General features: G+C 38.0%; 2 protein-coding genes across 2 annotated transcripts; both read left to right on the top strand.

Moving 5' to 3' along the window:
- The first annotated feature begins 2,870 nt into the window (after positions 1 to 2,870).
- LOC116163792 (acetylcholinesterase-like) lies at positions 2,871 to 4,831 on the top strand. Its single transcript, XM_031477909.1, has 2 exons — positions 2,871 to 4,536; positions 4,634 to 4,831. The coding sequence occupies exons 1-2, from the start codon at positions 2,883 to 2,885 to the stop codon at positions 4,639 to 4,641; spliced, it is 1,662 nt and encodes a 553-aa protein (XP_031333769.1). The 5' UTR covers positions 2,871 to 2,882; the 3' UTR covers positions 4,642 to 4,831.
- Positions 4,832 to 18,452: 13,621 nt separating this feature from the next.
- On the top strand, positions 18,453 to 20,646 carry LOC116164043 (acetylcholinesterase-like). Its single transcript, XM_031478169.1, has one exon. It carries the CDS (start codon positions 18,453 to 18,455, stop codon positions 20,121 to 20,123), a length of 1,671 nt encoding a protein of 556 aa, XP_031334029.1. The 3' UTR covers positions 20,124 to 20,646.
- Positions 20,647 to 22,472: the final 1,826 nt, after the last annotated feature.

Raw genomic sequence — 22,472 nt, 5'->3', positions numbered from 1 at the left:
AATTGCAACAGTTGTTCCATTTTTTTATAACTACTGGCATAAACTTTCACTAATTGTTCACTTAAAAATAACCCGATACTTGACACCAGTGTAACGTTAATTTAATTACGTGGGTTTATTTATTTACACATAATTAACAATGAATTTACGAGTATAACCGTCTTAAAATGTATTAATTTATAACAGTAATTATAAGGATTATAAGGATTGCGTCACATCCGCCTTCGCTCTTATCGCGGATGACTAATCTTTCATGGCGCCTCGATGTCTATCGGGATTTCTAGAATGTTCGCTACAATAGGATCTATGGTTAATTTGTGATAGAATTCTAGTTCTGTTTAGATTTTAAGTTGGCAAAGAGAGTTTCGACTGAGAAATGGTGGCGTGTGATGATGCTTGAGTTAAATCTGAATTTTTAACTAAATAGGTATTAAATAACCGAGTTTGTGGCTAATAACCGATCCTAGTTTCTCGAAAGGGAAGCTAACTGACATTTAAAGGAAATTCGTAAATATTCGACTTCAGGAATGGCTTTCAGCTTTCGGACGCGCTGCGGGAATGGTTCGATAATACCAATATAATACTGAAAACCCGAAAGTTCTATGATATTCCGTTGCCGAGATCTCGATCGATTTAAAAAAGGCGCCCAAACAGCAACAGTCAGTGAAACAATAAGCTAGAAAATATCGATCAAATTTGCGTACATTTATTAATAAAACAGATGGGCGCCTAGTTTTTGGTTTTAGGAAAAACAGATGCACCACAGACCACCTATAGTAGTACTTCTTGAAGTTTGTATTCAAACTGCTTATCGGGACCGAAGGCACGCAGTGATGGTCTACTTTGATATAAAACATACAAACGAGCTGAGTTGAAGGGTACGGCATAATGCAAAAGAGAGTGTTGCAATTGGTAAGCTTGTAGGTAATGTTTATATGCATGAAAAAAAAAGGACTAGGCCAAACAGACGAGCTACTGCAACATGTGGTCGCTTTAGGCTTTAAAGATTTTTTGGTTAAATATACAAATCTGCCGATATAGACAATTTTATACGCGGACAGCGGACAGAACTAATATGCGAGAAAATAAATAGCGTTAAAATAAGAAACGAGTGTTCAAGCAGATAAGACTTGAAACGCTACAGTGTTCCCAGTTATAAAAACCATCGTGAGGACGGAGAATTAAAGATGGTGTTCTGCTGTGCTTTCACAGAAAATGTGAACGCTTGATTCTCTGTGGGTCCGTTTCATCACTAGAGCTCGGCGAGTAGATAAACAAGGCCAAACTACGTAAAGTATGAACGGTAGTTTTTAGATCGCGTAACACGAACTTCTTCGCCAAGCTTACAAGACGAATCATGTGAATTTGCGTGCGCCACTTTTTGGAGATCGCGTGAAGATTCAGTTTCAATTGAAAGGGTGAACCGAAAGCCGTATAGCCGCATCATAAAAAAAAATCATTATCCGCCTAACCGGAAGATTGTGCCACCAATTACGAAGAAATTATTCTCGGGGTGACGAATTGACATTACAAATGAGCTAATAACAGGTAGTTGGTTTATGCAAAAAGCGGAACTTAATTCCGTTGTGGAGTCGACCGTATCCGAAGTGTTACCTTATAATGCGAACAATTTCGTTTCGTAGAATTATCGGATTAGCGTGCTCTCATTTAAATAAATCGTTGCCACGGAAGCGTTGAAGTTCAAGGTGCAAAACGTTCATTGCGCTGTTTTTGGAGTCGCAGGTTAGTTAAAAAACAAGTTAAATTAAACTGTGCACCTTTCTTGTGTATACGGGGATGTTCATTAAACGGCAACTGGTAAAAAGGTTAAAGACATTGCATTTGTGCTTTTGTGGGCTGTCAAAACCCCATCTTATAAGGGTAATTTTGGACATTTTCATACCGCGGTACATTGGTAAGCATTCCACTAAATAAACCAAATTTCAACTAATATATTGCGAGAAACCTGATACACGGTTTGTTTTGGATTCAAATTCGTCAATCATCTTTCGAGATTCACTTTCAACGAGTAACCAAATTTTTACCTGGCGATACAAAAGGTCCGATTGTATTCTTTTGTGTGTGAATGTTATACAGATGCGTATAAATTTCTGTTCGAATAGGAAATGTACCGGGTGTAGGAGTAATTATAAAAAGTAAAATAAACGTGGATAATTCATTCGATTTTGCATGATCACGAGACAGGGCTTGAATGTTTCATTTGTATCTGAGGTACATGAATATTTTAAATTACAAAAAATGTAAAGGAAACTGGAGTTGGAACGAGATTATTTTTAACAATATATTCAAACAAGTCAATTTATATGAGTATAATTTATTTAAGAGCGATAAAGCCAGAGCATCAGGTTTTAATTTTCGGTGGAGACAAAGAACCAACCTTCCGCAAGGTAAGAGTAATTGAAAATGTATTCATTACTGAGCTAGCCGTGGCATTAACTGTGGCAGGTTTTTGGAGCTTTAAGACCGTTAAATTTGTAAGTTTGCGCCCATGTATTTTTATTATATAAAACGAAGTATATTCCCATGGCAAATTATCGTATAATATTAATTTTTTTCTACGATCTTTTGTGACACGCTTTTAAACAACTACTGTTTGATCCTGTTATTGCATGGTACCTACAGAATAGAGCAACATAATAATCGAAGGAAAGGCATCTTGGATTTCATAAAAAAGTACTAATGAATAAACTAAGGTCAACATTCGTTAACTACCTACTTAGCAATGGTAATGTATGTCATTATATTATAAGATTACCTGAATATTAGCCACTGTAATTTAAATTATCATTAGCTTAATCGCGGCCGCTACTTGTACATAAACTGCTTACCCACCTGTGTGTGAAGTTTTAAAAACATTTCCAATGATGTGGTACGCAATTTTTTATTGCTACATTGCTATTACCACACTATATACTACTATACCCTGCCAATTAACAGTGCAAACTACCTATGGCAAAATACGCGGACTATCGGAGACTGCTGCGACTGGTAAGCAAGTGAATGCGTGGTATGGTGTTCCATACGCTGAAAAGCCTATCGGTAAATTACGTTTTCGCCCTTCGATTCCACCGCAACCGTGGCAAGATACTTTGGACGCGACTATGATACCTCCCGTCTGTGTGCAAACTAATCGAAGTTTTCAGTCGCCCGAACAATACTTTCCCGGCAAAAGATTGTGGATTCCTACGCATCCCTTCAGTGAAGACTGTCTTTATCTTACCATTGTCGCCCCGGATCCAGTCCCGCAGGATGCATCAGTAATGGTGTGGATACACGGTGGCGGATTTTACTCGGGGTCTAACTCGCAAGGTTTTTACGATCATAAAATATTAGCCTCTGAAGAAAATGTGATTGTCGCCTCTATGCAATACAGAGTTGGTGTTTTTGGATTTTTATCTTTAGAAAGGGAAATAAATGGAAATGCAGGCTTGTTTGATCAAGCAATGGCATTGCAATGGATCAAAGATAATATAGCGGCGTTTGGAGGTAACCCAAATAGTATTACAATTTTTGGTGAATCAGCCGGGGCAGGGTCAGTATCTCATCATTTATTAAGTCCCGTATCGAGCAACTTATTCTCTCGTGGCATTATGCAATCTGGCGTTGCCACTGCACCGTGGGCGATGGCCACGGACGCAAATATGGCAAACAGTTTGCAATTGATAAAGGCGTTGGGTTGTCCAGATGAAATAGACTTAATGTTAACATGTTTACAAGAGGCAACTGCTGATTTAATAATTGAAGCACAAGATACAATTCCGCGAAGGGGATTGGTTTCGATTCCTTTTTTTCCAGTTATTGATGGAACGCTTGTCGTGAGACACCCTTTAGAAACTTTACAAAATGGATTATACGATCCAAAAAATGTAATTGTTGGTGTGACCGAAAACGAGGGGAATTACTTCCTGCTGTACTATGCCGAACGTTTCAATAACGAAAACATTACACTAACACGCGATAGGTTTCTTGAGGAAATTCCAAATACTGTTTTAACCGATAACCCCATAGAACTCGAAGCAATCGTCTACGAATACACAGATTGGTCGAATCCTAATGATGGACACAAGAATCTAGTCGCATTAGAAAAAATACTAAGCGATAAATACTTCACGTGCAGTTCATACGATTTTGCTAAAAGATTTTCCGAAAGAAACGACCTTTACTTTTATCTGTACAAACATCGAAACCCCCAAAACCAGTGGCCTTCGTGGGGAGGAGCTATGCATGCAGACGAAATCGTTTTTGTTTTCGGCGAACCCTTAGATCCAAGTAAAAATTACACGAGCGAGCAAATAGAATTCAGTCGTCAAATGATGCGGTATTGGGCCAACTTTGCGAGAACTGGAAGTCCAAACTGCGCTTCGGGCGATTCGTGCGAAAACACGTGGCCTCTGTTTGAACCCGATAATCCAAGTTATATTAATTTGGACGTTGACGACTTTTCAGTCACGTCTGGACCGTTGAGGGCTAGACAGTGCGTGTTCTGGGAAAAGTTCCTACCAAAGCTGTTATCGGGTATGCGTTAAGTTTCGTTCTGTTTGAATTTTGTTACTAACAACTAACGTTTTGTGTTTTGATTTTAGAATTTTACGACAGTAACTTTATGTTGCAGAATGTTGATGATCCTACCTCTCTACCAACATCTTGAAACTAGTGAATGAACCATCCTCGTACACCCGCTCGAAAAGTTGTTCTAATTCTAATCTAGGAAACATAATTAGCAAATAATAAATCACTGATAAAAATAATAGGTACCTAATTATTTCAAGATTGCTAGTTAATAGCTCTCTGTTCGTCCGTTAACTAATCAATAAACACCAAATTTGATGATTTTTTCATTTATCGGGATTAATGAAACCGGGCAAACGGATAGTTATGGACCAGGCAAAGGACAACTCTTGCATAGGGAATTAACAATGGCAAAAATAGTTAATTGACCAATTTCACATTGCGAATGCAAAAACACTAGCATAATACGATCAAAATTCAGATAGTATAAAAGATCACCCGTATCGCCATAGGTGGGATGAGTATTAATTAAGTATACCATTGTTGCCTTAGCTTAGCATATTGTCTTTTGAGACCAGTTTTGCTTCTCTCCTCGTACACATCCGAGAGCAAAAAAGTTAATTATGTATAGCTGCTGGAAAGTGAAACAAAGGAAAGCAAACCCCCCCTTACAACCCCCTACACCGGTAAAGTACACTTACCTTAAAACGATACGAAAATGAATCGGTAAGTCAAAGTTTCAAAGGTTAAAAGATTCCTGCTTCATAACCCTCTCGCTTTATATAAAATTCGACAATTTCCTGGTATAAACTGTTCTAAAATGACAAACTGCCTTTAATTGATTGATCTGCTCCTCGACGTGATTAAAATGTGGAACCAAGCTGAAACTTTAAGATAAATTAGCGCTCTTCAAATGACACCCAGCACACTCTAATCAGACGACGTTTGCAACAACACATCTAAATAACTACCGCTGTCTCGCTTTTGGTTGCTACCTTAAATTCCCGTTCGAAGGGTATTGTAATAAGGGATGGTTTTATAAAAGTCGGTTGACCCGTGGTTTTACGCCATTTTTGTGTTTTATAAACGTCGCGCGAGCTTCCAACCATGGGAGGGAAGCGACTCATCAGAAGACGAGGACGAAAGGGTAAGACCGCCTAGAAATTTTCGCTTGCGCGTGAATCATTATGACATGTGAGATGATGACAAGAAAACATTATTTCTTAGCACTGTTCGATATTTCACCACAATATCCATGTGGCAATCGGGGTCGCGGTATAGTACCATCTTCCCTTTCCCGGTCATTATTCAGCACAGAGTACACTGGTACACAGCAGGCGAAACGAGCAAATTACTAATCCAAAACAATAGTCAGCTGAGCGACTGACGCCTGACATCTGCGCCTCCACGCGCAGCGGGAGAATCAAACGGTGCACTCTCATTGGTTAGAATTTCCGAGGCAGTACGGCCACTCGTAGGAAACAAATCTCAAGCACGCTTCGAAAAGTGTTTATAAAACGCAAAAGGACGGGTTCAAGTTCCATCCGATGTTGGCCAACCACGGGTTCAACTGGACTTTTATAAAACCGACCCTAATGTGTGGAATTGGACGCTGTTATTCTGAGGATAGTCTTACACGCCATTCGGAATTGATTTGCATTTTCTGCCAATATTCAGACCCTTCTGCTTTGTATCCTGGTTTTCATGGTGTTCACTGCGATGGCTCGAAGTCCGCGACGATGATTGATGGCGGGCGTAGGTGACAGAGGCTCTGAAGTGCAAAACTCGCTGTTGTCTCCATCACTTTAGGAGCAGGCGCGGAAGCTGGTTTCGACTGGAGTCGGTAAAAATTGTTTTCGGGGGACCTTGGTCGGCTTGGTGGAAGTGATGCTTTGAAATCTTTCATCTCCGTGGAAGCAGTGGCATTTATTGAGTGTTTGCTCTCCTTGGATGGTAAATTGTTGACACCTCATTACGCATCGTTCATGAGGGACGAAGGTTTGTCAGTCCCTTAGGATTGATTCAAGATAATCAAGCTCGCTTAGTAGGAGATAATCGTTGCATTAAGCCTAAGTTTGCCTACTGCTTGGGTAGATGTATCTCTGTCTGTAGCTACAATAACGTATGTAAACCGCGAAGGAAAGTTCAAGTTGCAATTGGATACACCTCCAATCCCAATCCGATTGCGAAAATCAGCGCCAGTTTTTTGAAATTCCGCATTATGAGAACTGCTATTTACGTCCTATGGTATCTGGCACAAAAAATTAGTTTTTTATGTTGTCAGTCATTTCATGAGTACGAGTAATGTTAAAAAAACTATAACATGAATTATAATTTAAACAATAATAACGTGTTACAACATACATATGTCAATCACACCACCATAAAGCAAAAATGTACGACCATTATATCCAATTATGGTAGACCAATTTTCATTCAAATACTTATTTCTTTTTCTTCATTTTTTATTCACATTCGCATATCTTGCAAACCATTAAGTAAAACCAGTGTCTACAGCGATGGAAATTTTCCCATGTTTTTATGTTAACAATAACAAATACGAATACTTAGATTCGTATCATGTACATGTTTTTGAAAAACTATTAAAGATTTGATGAGGAACAAAATAGATACCCAGCGTGTCATATGGAATTGGCAAACACATGTTAGGTATGATGTTATCCCACAATTTAATATAAAATCAATGTCTTCTAAGAAACCATGCTGATTTGCAAAGTACCAAGGTTAAACTCAAACAATCTGATTACGAATCCTTTGGCCATGGACAAACATTGTGGTCATATCGTAACTGTCCGATTCTTCGATTGATCAAACTTGCTTAGTCATGAATAACCTCCTATTTGGATACCTTTTTTCCGTAAAAACTCTAAACAAAAACTTAAATTTCCAAGGCTAGAGGTAAATCCAGACCTTGGAATGCATTCCCCATGAACCTCATAGTGTAAGGTAGTTATCCTCCGTATGCGAGGTTCTGTTGAGATGGACTTTTATTTTCTTAGCTCCTTGGGGCACTATGGACTAGCAACAAAAAACATAACAGCAAATTCAATGGAGGAAGCCAAACTGCCAAGGGCCCTAAAAACAACTCGACCCAAAAAAACTGCAGGCTATGGGGAAGAGAGAGCCTCACTAAGTCTACGACGTCTTCTAGGCGAAACTTATCTGGCGCCCAGCGCTTAAAAAGCAGCAAGGAGTAGAGAGCAGCGCCAAACTGCTAACTGCCCATGCAACTATCTCATAGGCTACGAGTAAAAAATATGAGCAGAGAATGCATCATATTACCTCTTTTGCATACGTCAGTTATGTTAACTTGACTCATGATAAAACAGAGGAGTCGATGTCTGTTTTGTTTTATTACGTCTCTGCCAATGGTGACGCCTTGCTTCCCACTGTTATAACCTCCTTTTTGGTCATTTCAGTCGCGTGCCCTTTTAATGCAAGGCTCACTTCTCTTACTTTTTTACTCGTAGCTCATAGGGGCAAAGTTGATGACATAGTAAAATGTGCCTTCATTCGCGATTTACACTAAACCAACAATTTCAAAATGGCCGTCGTTTCTCTACAATTTGTGTTCGGTACGAATTAAAAGTAGGTATTGCAATTATTGTATAACAGTTACCAATAAACGCTTGTTGCTAAAAAATATATTGAAATTTATATTTTAATGGGACAGATTTTCAAGTTCAAAGAAAATGAAATGTATTTGTGTTGCGATTTGTTCATTGGGAACAGACCTACTTTCCTGCTCGGGCTGCTGGCATCCCAAGATGTTAATTTAGAACAGATTAAAACCACCCCCTAAAATAAGGAAATATGCAGGGAGCCCCATGACAAACAAATACAAATCAGCCGGTTTGGTAACGATATTAAGATCGTGTTATCGCCCGTCAGCTTTTCCCGGGCGACTAACCTGCCACGACGCATCCGGTAACCATTAACTCACAAAATTACAGTTCGCTAAATTCATTTATGTCATACTTGATTATTATTCAGTTATAATAATCCTAAATCAAGATACATTAAATGACAAATAATGCACTCCACCATGACAACCTCAATTATGCGTAGCAACGGGCGTTATTTCTATAACGCCCAAGGGCGTTATTTCTGTAATCCTATAAATATGGAATAATGAATCTGTACGAACTTTTTATTTTCAACAACTAAATAAAACGAACTGTGTTGATGTCGCATTATCCTACTGTTATTCTTTGAAGTAAAAAGAACAATTCTGGGACTGTCCAGAGAACACCGCACCAGTTTGCCCCATACCCATACATTTTCTTTCTCCTTTGCACATCAGATACTGCGGATCAGGTGCTTCTGTAAGAAAAGACTATCTGTACGCGAGTAAGGATTTTTGATTTTTTTGTACGATTTTTCTGAACTTGATTTAATTACCCTTGTACCTGCACAAATTTTTCGAAACTCTTAATCTTCTTCTTTACCATTACCTAACCCTTTAGGTAGCATTGAAAATTTCGTCCAAAGCGAATTGGGAGAAAATGACTCTCAGTATAAATCACCTTTCCGTTTAATGACTAATAAAATTACTTAAACATACCGACTCTTGGAAGTAACCCAACATAACGGTTTCGTTTATTGTTTCCACAGCATTACTCACCATCCATTTTGCAAAAGTAGCGTACTCTTTTTCATAAGAGGATTTCGATTTTTGTGACACTATGGCTTCATTCGCTTTTGCGGCTCGCGCAAGAACGTGTGCCGGTAAATGAGACGCTTCGTCTACCATTTTTCAGACAGTTTTAGGAATGTTTGACTTTGACAAATATAATATCTATCTCCATAGTTACGACCTCGGTTACGACCATCGGACCATGGATAACTTAATTTTGATGATTCTCATTATCTTCTCTTTTAATCATCTGGCACCGCTAATTCTTGGAAAATCATCAAGTATGACATAAAACGTTGAAGGCACCACGGGCGTTATGAACACAACGCCCACGGTCAACGTATAACCCTCGGGCCAGAGGCCCTCGGGTTCTACACTGTTGACCTGGGGCGTTATTTAGTTCATAACGCCCTTGATACCTTAATAACTATAAGAATCTACTGCGTTTAAATATGAAAATAACAAAATTTTAGAATAAATAGTCCTCTAACGGTATCAGCGTGTAGGTATCTGTCGTAATGTTCAATATCTAAAAGAGCTACCTTAATTAAATTCAATTCTAAACATTTAATTCGAACAAACAAACCTAAAAGTCATCCCAACTATCTAAAAGCTCATTAAAACACCCATGTGTACCAGTTAGGTACTTAATCTAAAAATTGAATTAAATAAATCCTATTCAAAATTTCCGTGTTGCCCCGTGTTGTAACAGGTGGTCGCTATACTCTTTAAAGGTGGCGTGAAGAACGCACTCTCTGCGATACCTTCACATGTATAAAGAAACATAGCCGGATCTTTATGCACGTTTTTTTAATTCGGCGAGTACATTAGGGGAAATTGGGTGTGAGGATGTCTGTGAAGTTGGCCTGGATAAAATAGCCCGGCGGCATCGCACCATGCTAGATCGTTAGTGCTTTGTTAGTGCTCGTTAGTGCCTCACAAGTTAACATAAGGGCTCAAACCGTTTTCTCAAAATAAAAATTTTTTTTGTTCGGGTCAACTTCACGTTTGCCCGGACAATGACTCCAATTTGCATCAAATTTTGTAGATCGTTAGTGGTTTGTTAGTGCTTATTAGTGCTTCATAATTCAACGTTAGGGCTCAAACCGTTTTCTCAGAATACCTTTTTTATTTGTTCGGGCTAACTTCACGTTTGCCCGGACAATGACTCCAATTTGCATCAAATTTTGTAAATCGTTAGTGCTTCGTTAGTGCTTTAGAATTCAATGTTACAACCCAAACCGCTTTCTTAAAATACAGTTTCCTGTTGGGAACAAACTTCATTGACGTAGCTCTTTTCACATTGGCATGCAGCGCGATTCATCTATACGTACCGTCACCGTTCCGTTACCGCACCGTCAACGAAACGTAAAATATTCTCGTTTACAAATTTTGACGGGGCGGACGGTGACGTAACTGTGTAGTCTATAGCTACTACCTATATATACCACAACTGGCTCGTCCGCCATTTTGGAGCCCACTGACAATTATTGACGCTTGCAAAACACGTACTTCTCATGACAGTAAGTTACCTTGGCAACATAACACAACATAACGATCAAGCAACACAGTGTAATATCTGAAAGACTGTCAGTGGGCTCCAAAATGGCGGACGAGTCTGCTTTCTTAATCAAGTGCTGTAGTGCAGCCTGAATATGTCTATAGCCTTAGACTAGAAAAGAGAGAGGACAGGTAATACTTTCAATAAAACTGTGACCATTTGTCACCAAGACATGCCTGCCAGTGTCGTAACATACAAACAGCATTGTTGGGTGATAAGAATTATTCCTTTTATAGGACGAAGACGAATGTATATAAAATTAATTAAAACAGCAGTAGAATTAATTATTTTGCTAATTGTAATAGTTGAGAATTATATATTCAAAATAATTCAAATTGGCCAATAGAAAGCCTTTAGAACGACGCGGTACACTCCGTGCTCCGAGAAAGTTCCATTAAGTGATTTCAAATGATGAAAACTATTAACAACATATTTTGCTACATACCATGTAAGGCAAGTACTGAATAAAAACGCAAAACGTAAAAATTATGAAAAAGACGGTTTGCTCTAAAATTTACCAAACAAATTTTTGCCTTTGAAACGAAATCACGGCGCTATGGCATTCGACTGCAAGGCAGTAGACCGCAAAGGGAATAGACCGCAAACGATAGGCCGTGGACATTAGGACGCAGACATTGAGACGCGGACAACGGGACGTGGACAAACGATAGGCCGTGGACATTAGGACGCAGACATTGAGACGCGGACAACGGGACGTGGACATTAGAACGCAAGCATCATGTAGATCACCATACAAAGCAGAGATTAGATCACGGGTAGGAAAATAAAAGGTATAACAAGTAAACCATGTTATTTTACTTATTTCATCTGTGTATGCGCTACAACGTCTAGTCCTAGTCTAGGATCTGTGTCCTAATGTCCGCGCCCCATCAGTGTCTGCGTCCCAATGTCTGCGTCCTAATGTCCGCGTCCAAATGCCTGCGCCCTAATGTTCGTTTTTATGTTCGGCGGTGTTTTGCGCCCCCCCCCTCCCCCCAACCTTCGTTCGACAACGGGAGTTGGCACTGATAAGGCCACTTTGACCACTGCCACAACACTTTTCATTAATGGAGATATACTTTTAGATTGTTTGAGTTCTAATTATACTTGTATTTGCTTTTGTTGTTTTATATCGATATGTTATTAATTAGGTACACATTATCTATTTATGTTAGGTAAACTTGTTTTGTAGAATTCTATATTTGGAGCATAAAATAGACTATAATTTCACTAATTCCTGAAATTATTACCTCTATTTTGCTCTTCACATTAACTATTTTAGTTTTGCATCTTTTCATCTTTATGTCTTTCTTGCATTTGGATACAAATGTCAATTTGTAATGTCTTAATTTATTTAATCGTACGATATATTATGTATAGGTACAATTTAATTTATTGGAAAGGTACTGCTCGGGCAAAAGTGAAGTGGGCCCAAACAAAAAAACATTTATTTAAAAAAAACGGTTTGGCTCCTAACGTTGAATTATGAAGCACCAACAGGCACTGACCAAGCACTAACAATTTACAAAATTTGATGCAAATTGGAGTAATTGTCCGGGAAAGTGTGAAGCTCAAACAAATAAAAAAGTATTCTGAGAAAACGGTTTGAGTCCTAACGTTGAATAATGAAGCACTAATAAGCACTAACAAAGCACTAACGATCTACAAAATTTGATGCAAATTGGAGCCATTGTCCGGGCAAACGTGAAGTTGACCCGAACAAAAAAAAATTTTTATTTTGAGAAAACGGTTTGAGCCCTTATGTTAACTTATGAGGCACTAACGAGCACTAACAAAGCACTAACGATCTAGCATGGTGCGATGCTGCCGGGCTATTTTATCCAGGCCAACTGTACAGACATGGTGTGAGGCATTCGTCGCCGAACTTTGAAAGCGAAATTATACAAGTCGAACGCATCATTTTTACGACGCGTAACATTTATTTTTAAGTCCAGACGAGTTCGTGCACTCGAAGAATACGAAAGAAATGTTACCTACGGTATCGTACGTGATAGTCCAGTGCGAAAGTTGAAGCTAATTACTGGAACACATCGAAAAAACTGTGACGCTATTTCGACGAAACTATTATCGGGGTGACTTGTGACGAGTGGCCATTACAAGTAAGCTAATAATAAGTGGCTGGTTTATGCAAAAAAGGGAACTTAATTACGTCGCTTAATTGAGTCGACCGGGCGCCTGCATAATTTTCAACTGTGAATGGTACGACGAACTGGGGTATTTCGCGCTTTAGAAATTAAATAGCAATTTTAGTAAAATAATAATTGGAGCTTAATTTTCAAATAAATGAACAAATGAATGAAAAAATATAGTAATTAAATATAGCGGCGGCGGCAGTCATATCCCATCAGAGAACATGTTCACTTCCGAATCTTAATGAAATGCCCGTTTCTTTCGTCTTTCTTTGTCATTCAATAGTTGTTGCAATCCGGGGCAACAAGGGTATGACTGCGCCGAACATTCCCTCTTAATAGGTAAAATAGTATGAAAAGGGCCTAACTATGAGTCGCATCTGTTTTCGGAATACAAAATCAGCATCAGCAACCACAAATTATATGGAAACGACACCAAGAACGGCAAAATCCTTCAAGTATAGAATTTCCAAATTTTGAACAAATTATTGAACGATTAACGGCCTATTTACACACCAGAAACTGTTTTAACGTCAATATAACATTTCTAGCATGTAGTGCACATCCAAATTAACTGCAATCGACATCCGAAACATCATGCAGGGTTAAAACTATCAAATTCAAAATTTAACCATTATTTTGGAAATACTCCAAATTTGGGGCCTAAGGGTCAGATATACAACTTTTGTAATGCCGCCATTAGCACCAGCGACCCTAAATAATTCAAAAACGACCCCTAGAATGCCGATGCCGATTCGTCAATTTTTACAGGTTTAAAATCTTGAACACCCTTTTGAACAAAAGTGTTCAAATTTTGAACCCACACGAAAATTTCGGTGGGTGCTGCGGGTCAAAAGTTTTATTTGGACCTAATAAACATGTGTACCGAGTTTCATGCTTTTGTCAAAAAGTGCAGCGTTTACCTCGATATTCAGTTGTACCGCCTACGCTATCGGTAACCTCGGGTGAACGCAAACGGAGAAACAGTAGCTCCAGGAATCGGTCGGGTCCAGCAGATGGCGGCGGTCACTTCGGCAAAACTAAAACTAAATTACGGCAGACTTCCTAGCGGGACTGAAAACAACAAAACACAAATCGGTGGAAGCGGTAGAAAAGCAAGCGGTAGAAAAGCACCCCCCCCCCCCCCCCTTAAATTAGTAAAACAGAAAGTAACAAAAAACTCACCTTTAAGGAGTTTTAATACGGGTGACTTAATGTACAAGAAAAATAAAACGGTACGGATGCAAAATGAATTTACGGCAATGGTTGCAAAAGCAAAGTTGAAATTTCGGTACCTACTTACAAAACTTAGCGGTGCAAAAGTAGGAAGATCTAACTTACGGCTAGCAAAAATGCCAAAAGATCCAAATTCATAGTGCGTTTCCTATTTATCAAAACGCCCATTTCGGGTAGGGAGTAACTGGAAATTCTATTTTGTACGCGTATACCTCAATAGGTTAAACCAAATTAAACTGTTTTTAATTAATTACTCTGTCTGCAGTTATCGGAAAAATATGTGACAACTTGCAAACATCTGGAAAAATTAGAGCTCATCTAGACACACATGTCATTTATTATGCCTACCCAGTTATGCGCGTTCAAACTTCAATGCTCATTAATTTTAATAATTAATAATTAATTGGACGGTTGTCATTATCTACACACATGAATGCTGCAAGACTGATAACGTGTAAACACCTCGATTTGGAACTCGTTTCTATCCTGGTTTTCACTTACTATTGGAAACTAAAATGGTTAATAATTAATCCGGGTACCGGCATGGATATTTGCAAATGTATAGTGGGTTGGGTTGGTAGAGCAGCCTTGGCTGAAACCCCGCCCACTCAAAAATAAAGGCAAAATAAAAAAATAAATAAAAAATAAAATTAACGGCCCTGAAATCTCAAAATAGTAATTCGCTTCATCTTCTCTGGCAAGAGAGTTTTGGGCAGCTGTAAAACAATCTAAATATTTCTACCGGAACAGTTGAAAAACTGATAAATTTTACAAAACCTACGTGAGCCTAAAATGGTTTCTTGATAACTAAAAAAATAACTCAAGTTAATTTTGATCTAATCTAAAGTGTTAAAATATTGAAATGCCACATTTAATGGCCTAAATTGTATACATTTGTGTGCAGTCTGAGAAAGAAGTAAATGAGTCTAAAATTTGCAGGGTATGACCCCCGGGTCTAAAGCAGCGGCCACCACTAAAATTAAAAAGTAATAGTAACCGATTTACAGAAAGCGCATTTCCACTTATTCATTTCTCATTTGTAAAATGCAACTTCTGTTAAAATCGTAAAAATCCGGCCACAAATATGAAAGATAGCATTGCACATGCGCAATACATTTTTGACGTGCTACTTCAATTTTTGTGTATAAGAAGAAATTCATTTCAGTGCTTTTCTAAATAAGAAAGTTGGAACTGCGCATGCGCAAATCTAAATTTTGAAACTAACATTGATTTTCCTTTGTTCCAAGCGCCTATGTATCAAATTTCATTTAAATAAATAATAAAAAAGTTTGCAATTCGGTTTATAAATGGTCGAGATGGGAAAAGGACACTGTGAATAATTTTGAATCGACTCAACTTTTGGCATTGCGTATTATATGGCTAAAGCTATGCCCATATTGAATTTCATGAAATTCAGTTCATAACTATCCCCGAACGGAAGCAATTGCTATTTTGGAAGCATTGAAATTTTGTCAAAGAATTGGCTCGAAAAAAATTGCGGTGATGACAGATTCCAGGAGTGTCCTGCAGTCATTAGAGAATACCACAAAATTACCAAAAATGAACTATGTTGTCAGGGATATTATTAAACTATTAACGGAATTGCATTGTAGATCCGTAACTGTAACCTTTTATTGGACAAAAGCACATAGTAATATCCATTTCATTGAGGTAGCTGATGGCTTGGCGAAGTCATCGGATAGCCTAAGCGCATATATATACAGTAATAAAATTCCGTATACAGATGTGGTACCTTTTTTAAAGAGAAAAATTCTAAATGAATCGTGGAATATGTTGTGGAAAAACTATTATAAAACTAAAAGTACACAATATGCTAAAATACACCCCACGGTTTACTCCAGGCCATGGTATGAAAAAAATTCTGCATTAAATCGTTGGGAATGTACCGAGATAGCTAGATTGAAGTTTGGGCATGGGAGCTACCCACCTCATTTGCATAAAATTAATTTAAAACCTACGTCGCAATGTTCATGTGGATACGAAATTGGAGATTTGAACCACATATTTTTTGCATGTCCCAATAACACTATAGCTACGAAAACATTACTAAATGAATTACAATCGCATGGCGTGTCTTTTCCCATAGAACTAATCTCCCTCCTGGCACTTGATAAAGAGCCAATATGTAGAAGCTTACTGAACTTTTTAAAGAATAGTAAATTAAGAATTTAAAAATATATACTTCGCGTCCGTTTGTGACCATCCATTGTTTGCCCTCCTATGCAACCGAGGTCTGAGTCTGTGTTTTGTGTCTTGAAAGAAGTCATTGTGAGGGACACCACAATGTGAAATTTTGTGCCCCTGTTTACTCATATTCCTGAAATCCCATCTTATTCGCGATAAAATAAACATTCAAACCAATCAGATAATAAGGCCCATGGGCTAGATCCCGAATAGCCTTAATTAAATAAAAAAAAAAAAAAAAACTAACGGAGATTTCAAACCGATCGGACATTTCTAAACAAAGTTATCATTCACACGGACAGATAGAGGGACAGACAGACAAAGGAACAGAAGGACAGACGAACAGACAGCAATACAAAATTATAAACGATCTCTAGGATCGTTAATAAACGGCAAAAGTGTAAAATTATGGAACATGCAAAAATAGTATATTAAGATACAAGTGTATAATCAAGTCTTTAAAGCACGCGCAACGAGTTTAAGGGCACGACGCAAAGCGGAGTGCCTTTAACGTTGCAAGTGCTTTAAAGACTAATTATACACGTGTATCTTATAGTATTTTTTATTATACCTGCAGTATAATTTAAAAATAGGAAATACAATAAAGTCATATTGACGTTATACTCGAATACATGTCTAATTAAGTGGGCTGGGTGTTCGTAATTTCACGATTGCCATGGAAATGTCACTTGACGTTTGCTTACAAAAATCATCGTCTTTGTGAATTAAACGATTTCCGTTGAAAAAGATAATACACCGCCCATTAAATCGATTGTTGTAAAATCTAAACAAACGTTGGTAGGTGTAAAATCCAACTCCAGTAAAGCCTATTATAAAGAATATGAAAAGTTGTTTCCATGGATGAATAGGAAAGTTACTTACGAATACAGTCGTCGATAATGCTGGCATATATGAAGGAAATGTCAAAGGTATTTAAATCTTCTATACTTTGGTGCATTCATTCAAAACTTTAAAGCAACGCTGCGATTAAAAAGTGGAACAGATTTGGAAGCATACCCTAAATTACGCGCGTTTGTGAAAGCTTCAACCAAAGGATAGATACAAAAGCCAAAGAAATGTTCTGCATTTACAGAAAGCGACCTAAGAGGATTTTTTATTTCATCCAGATGACAGTTTCAAAAGTCATACTTGAAGTATCGTTACTTAGCAACTTTAAAGCACGTGTGTTTTAAAGGCCCTTTTTCGCACGCATTTGAGTGTTTAAAACGGAGATTGTGATTCAGGTATAATAAAAACGGTTTTTTTGTTTTTTTTACAATAACTTTTTTAGTAATAAACGCAAGCAAGCCTCGACACCATAACGAACAAGTAGCTCTTAAGATAAAGAACTAGTAGCGCCTCAACGAACGAGCGGACGGACGGACGGAAAAAGTGGCCACAATGGCGCTTTTATTTTTATTTTTGTGGAAATGCGCTGAGAAAAATGTAGAGGATGTTACATAGACGACGAGACGACGAACCACATGTGAATGTCCCGCTCTAGTCCAATTGAGACAATCCATGTTGAGGTACCCTGGCCGGACATGGGTATAATTAGAGCCGCTTCCTCCTCCAGCAAAAGAAGCACCTCTGAATATACTCTGCCAGTGTAAAAGGTGTATAATACTTATTGGTTATTGTCTGTATTTTTCTTTATGATGAGCTGATTGCTCCGAAATCGATTAGCTAATGGAAGCTTTTGAACCCAAAGTAAGATATTTAACAAATTTCGTGACTTTAATTATATACATTACCTACACAAAAACGTATACTGTGTTAGCGCTGCAAAAAGTAGCAATAATATTCTTATCGCAGGCAATAATCAAAGTAAGATTTATAGTTTTTGGATTTTGACCTATAATTTTTAATCAGATAACATAACAAGACAAGTCTTAATGCAAAAGATAATTACTAATTAAAATTATGTGTAACCAGGTATAATTAACAATGGTAATGTGCTTATAATATAATAAGTTTACCTGAACATAAGCCACAAAGTTACTGACAGTAGGCATTACTTAAAGTCGTACAATTACTGAATGAACGGTGATAAAGAATTCAAAAGCAATTAATATTTACTTCATTTCATTTAATTTGATGTGCTGATTAAGCGATGGGATACGCAATTGTTCGTTATTATATTCTTATTGCATTATATACAACTGCAAGGTGTGAATTAACGGTGCAAACCTCCCATGGTGAAATACGCGGAATATCCCAAACGGCTGCGACTGGAAAGAAGGTGAATGCATGGTATGGTATTCCGTATGCCGAAAAACCAATTGGCGATTTACGTTTTCGTCCTTCGATTCCTCCACAACCGTGGCAAGGTACTTTGAACGCGTCCAAAATTCCTCCAGCCTGCATGCAGACTCGTGCAAGTTTTCTCTCGCAGCATGAATTCTTTCCTGGCAAAAAACGGTGGATGCCCAGAAATCCCTTGAGTGAGGACTGTCTCTACCTCACCGTGGTCGCTCCGGATCCGGTCCCGCTAAATGCAGCCGTAATGGTGTGGATACACGGGGGTGGATTTTACTCAGGAAGTAACACATTGAGTTTGTACGATCATAAAACGTTGGCGTCCGAAGAAAACGTAATTGTTGCCTCTATGCAATACAGACTTGGTGTTTTCGGATTTTTGTCTTTGGAAAGAGAGCTGAATGGAAACGCGGGCTTGTTTGATCAGGCATTGGCATTGCAATGGATCAAAAATAATATAGCGGCGTTTGGAGGTAACCCTAATAGTATAACAGTTTTTGGCGAATCTGCCGGGGCAGCGTCAGTATCTCATCATTTATTAAGTCCAGTATCGAGCAACCTATTCTCCCGTGCTATTATGCAATCTGGCGTTGCCACTGCTGCTTGGGCAACAGATACGGGGCTAAATATGGCAAACAGTTTGAACGTCGCTAAGCGGGTAGGTTGTCCAAAAGAATTACCGTTAATGGTGAAATGTTTACAAAGGACAGATGCGGACTTACTTCTTACAGCACAAGAAACAATTCCGCGATTGGGATTGGTCTCCATCCCTTTCTGTCCTGTTGTTGATGGAAAGTTTATCGTAAGAGACCCCTTAGAGACTCTGAAAAATGGTTTGTACGATCCAAAAAATGTAATTATTGGTGTGAACGAAAACGAGGGGAGCTACTTTCTGTTGTATTATGCGCAACGTTTCAATTACGAAAACGTTACGGTGGCTCGCGCTAGATTTCTTGAGGAAATTCCAAAAATTGTGGCAACCAGAAGTCCCTTGGAAATCGAAGCAATCGTCTACGAATACACAGATTGGTCGGATCCTAACGGCGCGAGCAAGAATTTAGTTGCACTAGAAAAAATACTAGGCGATTCATCCTTCACGTGCAGTTCATACGAATTTGCTAAAACTTATTCCGAAAGAAGCAATCTCTTTTTCTATCACTACAAACATCGAAGCCCTCTAAACCAGTGGCCTTCGTGGGGAGGGGCGCTGCATGGCGATGAAATAGCATTTATTTTCGGCGAACCTCTAGATCCGAGAAAAAAATACGCAAGGGAGCAAATTGAGTTAAGCCGTCGAATGATGCGATATTGGGCCAACTTTGCAAGAACTGGAGATCCAAATTGTGTTACTAATCACCAATGTCAAAATGCATGGCCTCTATTTGAACCCGATAATCTAAGGTATATTAATTTGGACGTTAACCGCTTTTCTGTCTCAAAGGAACCGGTGAGAGCTAGGCAGTGCATGTTCTGGCAAAAATTCCTACCAAAGGTGCAACAGTTATCAGGTATGAGTTTAATTTAAACGTTTTTCTTTTTTCAGTGTCTGAACATTGATCAACTTTACATTTTGAGGTAAGAAGTTTACTACAGTATTTTATCTTGCAGATTCTTAATATAAACCATGACCCTCTATCCACCTCCTGGAACCGCTTTGGTACATTCACTTGAATAACATTTCTAATCGTTGAATGTATATTATTTGCATAACGAAACCTGTTTAGATACGTAGAAAATGAATTTTTATCTCTACGGCACTGGTAAAAATTGTACTGCAACCTGACTGCAACAATTAATTTATTGTTGTAATGTCACGGTTAGCTCAGGAATAAATAAACTTTCAGTGGTTCTTACCCTATGCTGTGGTTTGATCACTCTCAACTAAACACCCTTTGTAAAGTGAATTGCGTGAGTATATTTACATTTGTCGTGATTTACAATATTAATGTAATTCATTCGAATATAAGCTAAAATTGTAAGTCCTATAACGTGATCCCGTTTCAAATGTAATTGTTTATTTAAGTTGTTTACTATTTGTAATTAATTCATTCGCCTATTCAAAAACAACTTTACACGCATCTGTATGCTAAATAAAATTTTATCCCACACAAAAGAATGGTATCAATGAACAGTCAACTTCACAATTAATGAGCAAAATTTACCATAATCTTTTGTTTCGGCCCGCCATCGCCAATGGATCTATTTCTTGCAGACGTCTCAATCGCCCTTTGTGAGTACACTCTTCCGACAGTTCGTGAGGTATAAGGGAGGAGGGCTATGGTTGGTAGAAATTAATTCCTTTCGTTGAGACCATTAATTAGAATGCAATGAGATAAAATTAATTTTTAACCCCTCCCCCACACCCCACCCCTCAGGCACCGTCGCTCACTGATCTCGAAAAAGAGTTGCACGGGAAAGTGTTATAGTTTATACAAACCAATTTATTTCGATCAGACCTTTCATTAGAATACCATGAAGGGTAGAGCATTTGTTTACCCCCTCCCTTCCCATTTTCTAAAGTCTCTTTCATTATGGAGTGGTACACGTATAAAATTGTCTATACTGGCAAAGCCTAAAGCTGAGTAGATCAGACACCTATTACCTTAAGGAAAATAGAATTGGGCAAATATGTTACAGTGTGTGCTTGCAAACAAATGTAGTGTTGCAAAATCTACTGATTGTTTTTGCAAGGAGCTACACCCCAAAATTTTCATATTATATTACAACATAGAGTAAACAACGTTGTTTACTGTATGATTATACGTACAAAAAGTAAAACAAAAACACCAATAAACCACAATATTTGTACTAATTACAAGTAAAAGTGGAAGTTTCCGAGTTTTGAGCCTTGCTCTTGAAACGCATAAGATACAGTGAGATTTATTAAGAAGTAGACATAGTGATATACTCGTATGTGTATTATTTTTTCATATGTCTATGTTGTTGTTTATGAAATTATTAACTGATATCTGTTGCCAAGCGAAGAACAACACTAGATTTAATGGTGGATTGAATATAATAATAATAAATAAATGATTGACAATTTCGTCTGTTTTTATCAAATGTGAAATTGCAACCAGAAAACTGTATCATAAAGATAGTTCCGATTAGTTTTTACGGTTCTCTATTAATTGTTACCTTTTTAGCCTCCTGATTTACACAAGCGATCTCCTGTTCTTTAACTGAAATCTGACTACAATTGGGGGTTTTTTAACTGTGCACTGCCCAGCGAATCTCAAGTAACAAATTACGGTACATTAATTAAAATCACAAGAAATATTAAGGGTGGTTTAAGGATGCATCTCCTTATGTTCATAGGTTATCTATTGAAGTTTCTGTTTACTAAATGACTACCTGTCACAAATTTGAAGAGATAAAATTTACTTCAAGGTGCTTTTACTACCTCTAAATCGATCAATGATTTGAAATTGAAATTACTAATAATTTACAGAAATGACCTCTGAACTCTCGACTACTTTAGGATCTCTTATTTAAAGTTAGGTCAGAATTTCTCTTTTTTGAACGGATCGTAAAGCTGTCGATTGAAATTGACAAAACAATACAATTTACAACTAACCTCTTTTTTACAATTCTTTTCTTGAAGTGGAACACAACGTTGTGGAATCATCCATAGGGGTAGTTAACAGATGTTTTCAATTGGATGTATGCTTAAACCCGACGACTTAAAATTCTTCAAACATAGAAAATAAAGCAGTCTTTGAATGAAAACGGGGGGTGAAGAACAGTCTACAGTTGGCGCGAGTGACGGTATACCTCTCACATCTAAAATTTTCTCAATCTCTCCTACGAGGTTAAACACGCTCAGTGTGTGGCGCTCCAAGCGACACTCGCACATGCCCATGTCTATAATTGA

Source organism: Photinus pyralis, unplaced genomic scaffold (genome assembly GCF_008802855.1).
Source record: "Photinus pyralis isolate 1611_PpyrPB1 unplaced genomic scaffold, Ppyr1.3 Ppyr1.4_LG2, whole genome shotgun sequence".
In the NCBI taxonomy this organism is placed as follows: Eukaryota; Metazoa; Arthropoda; class Insecta; order Coleoptera; family Lampyridae; genus Photinus; species Photinus pyralis.
Note: the sequence above shows the minus strand (reverse complement) of the source record. Positions and strands in the feature narration are given on the sequence as shown.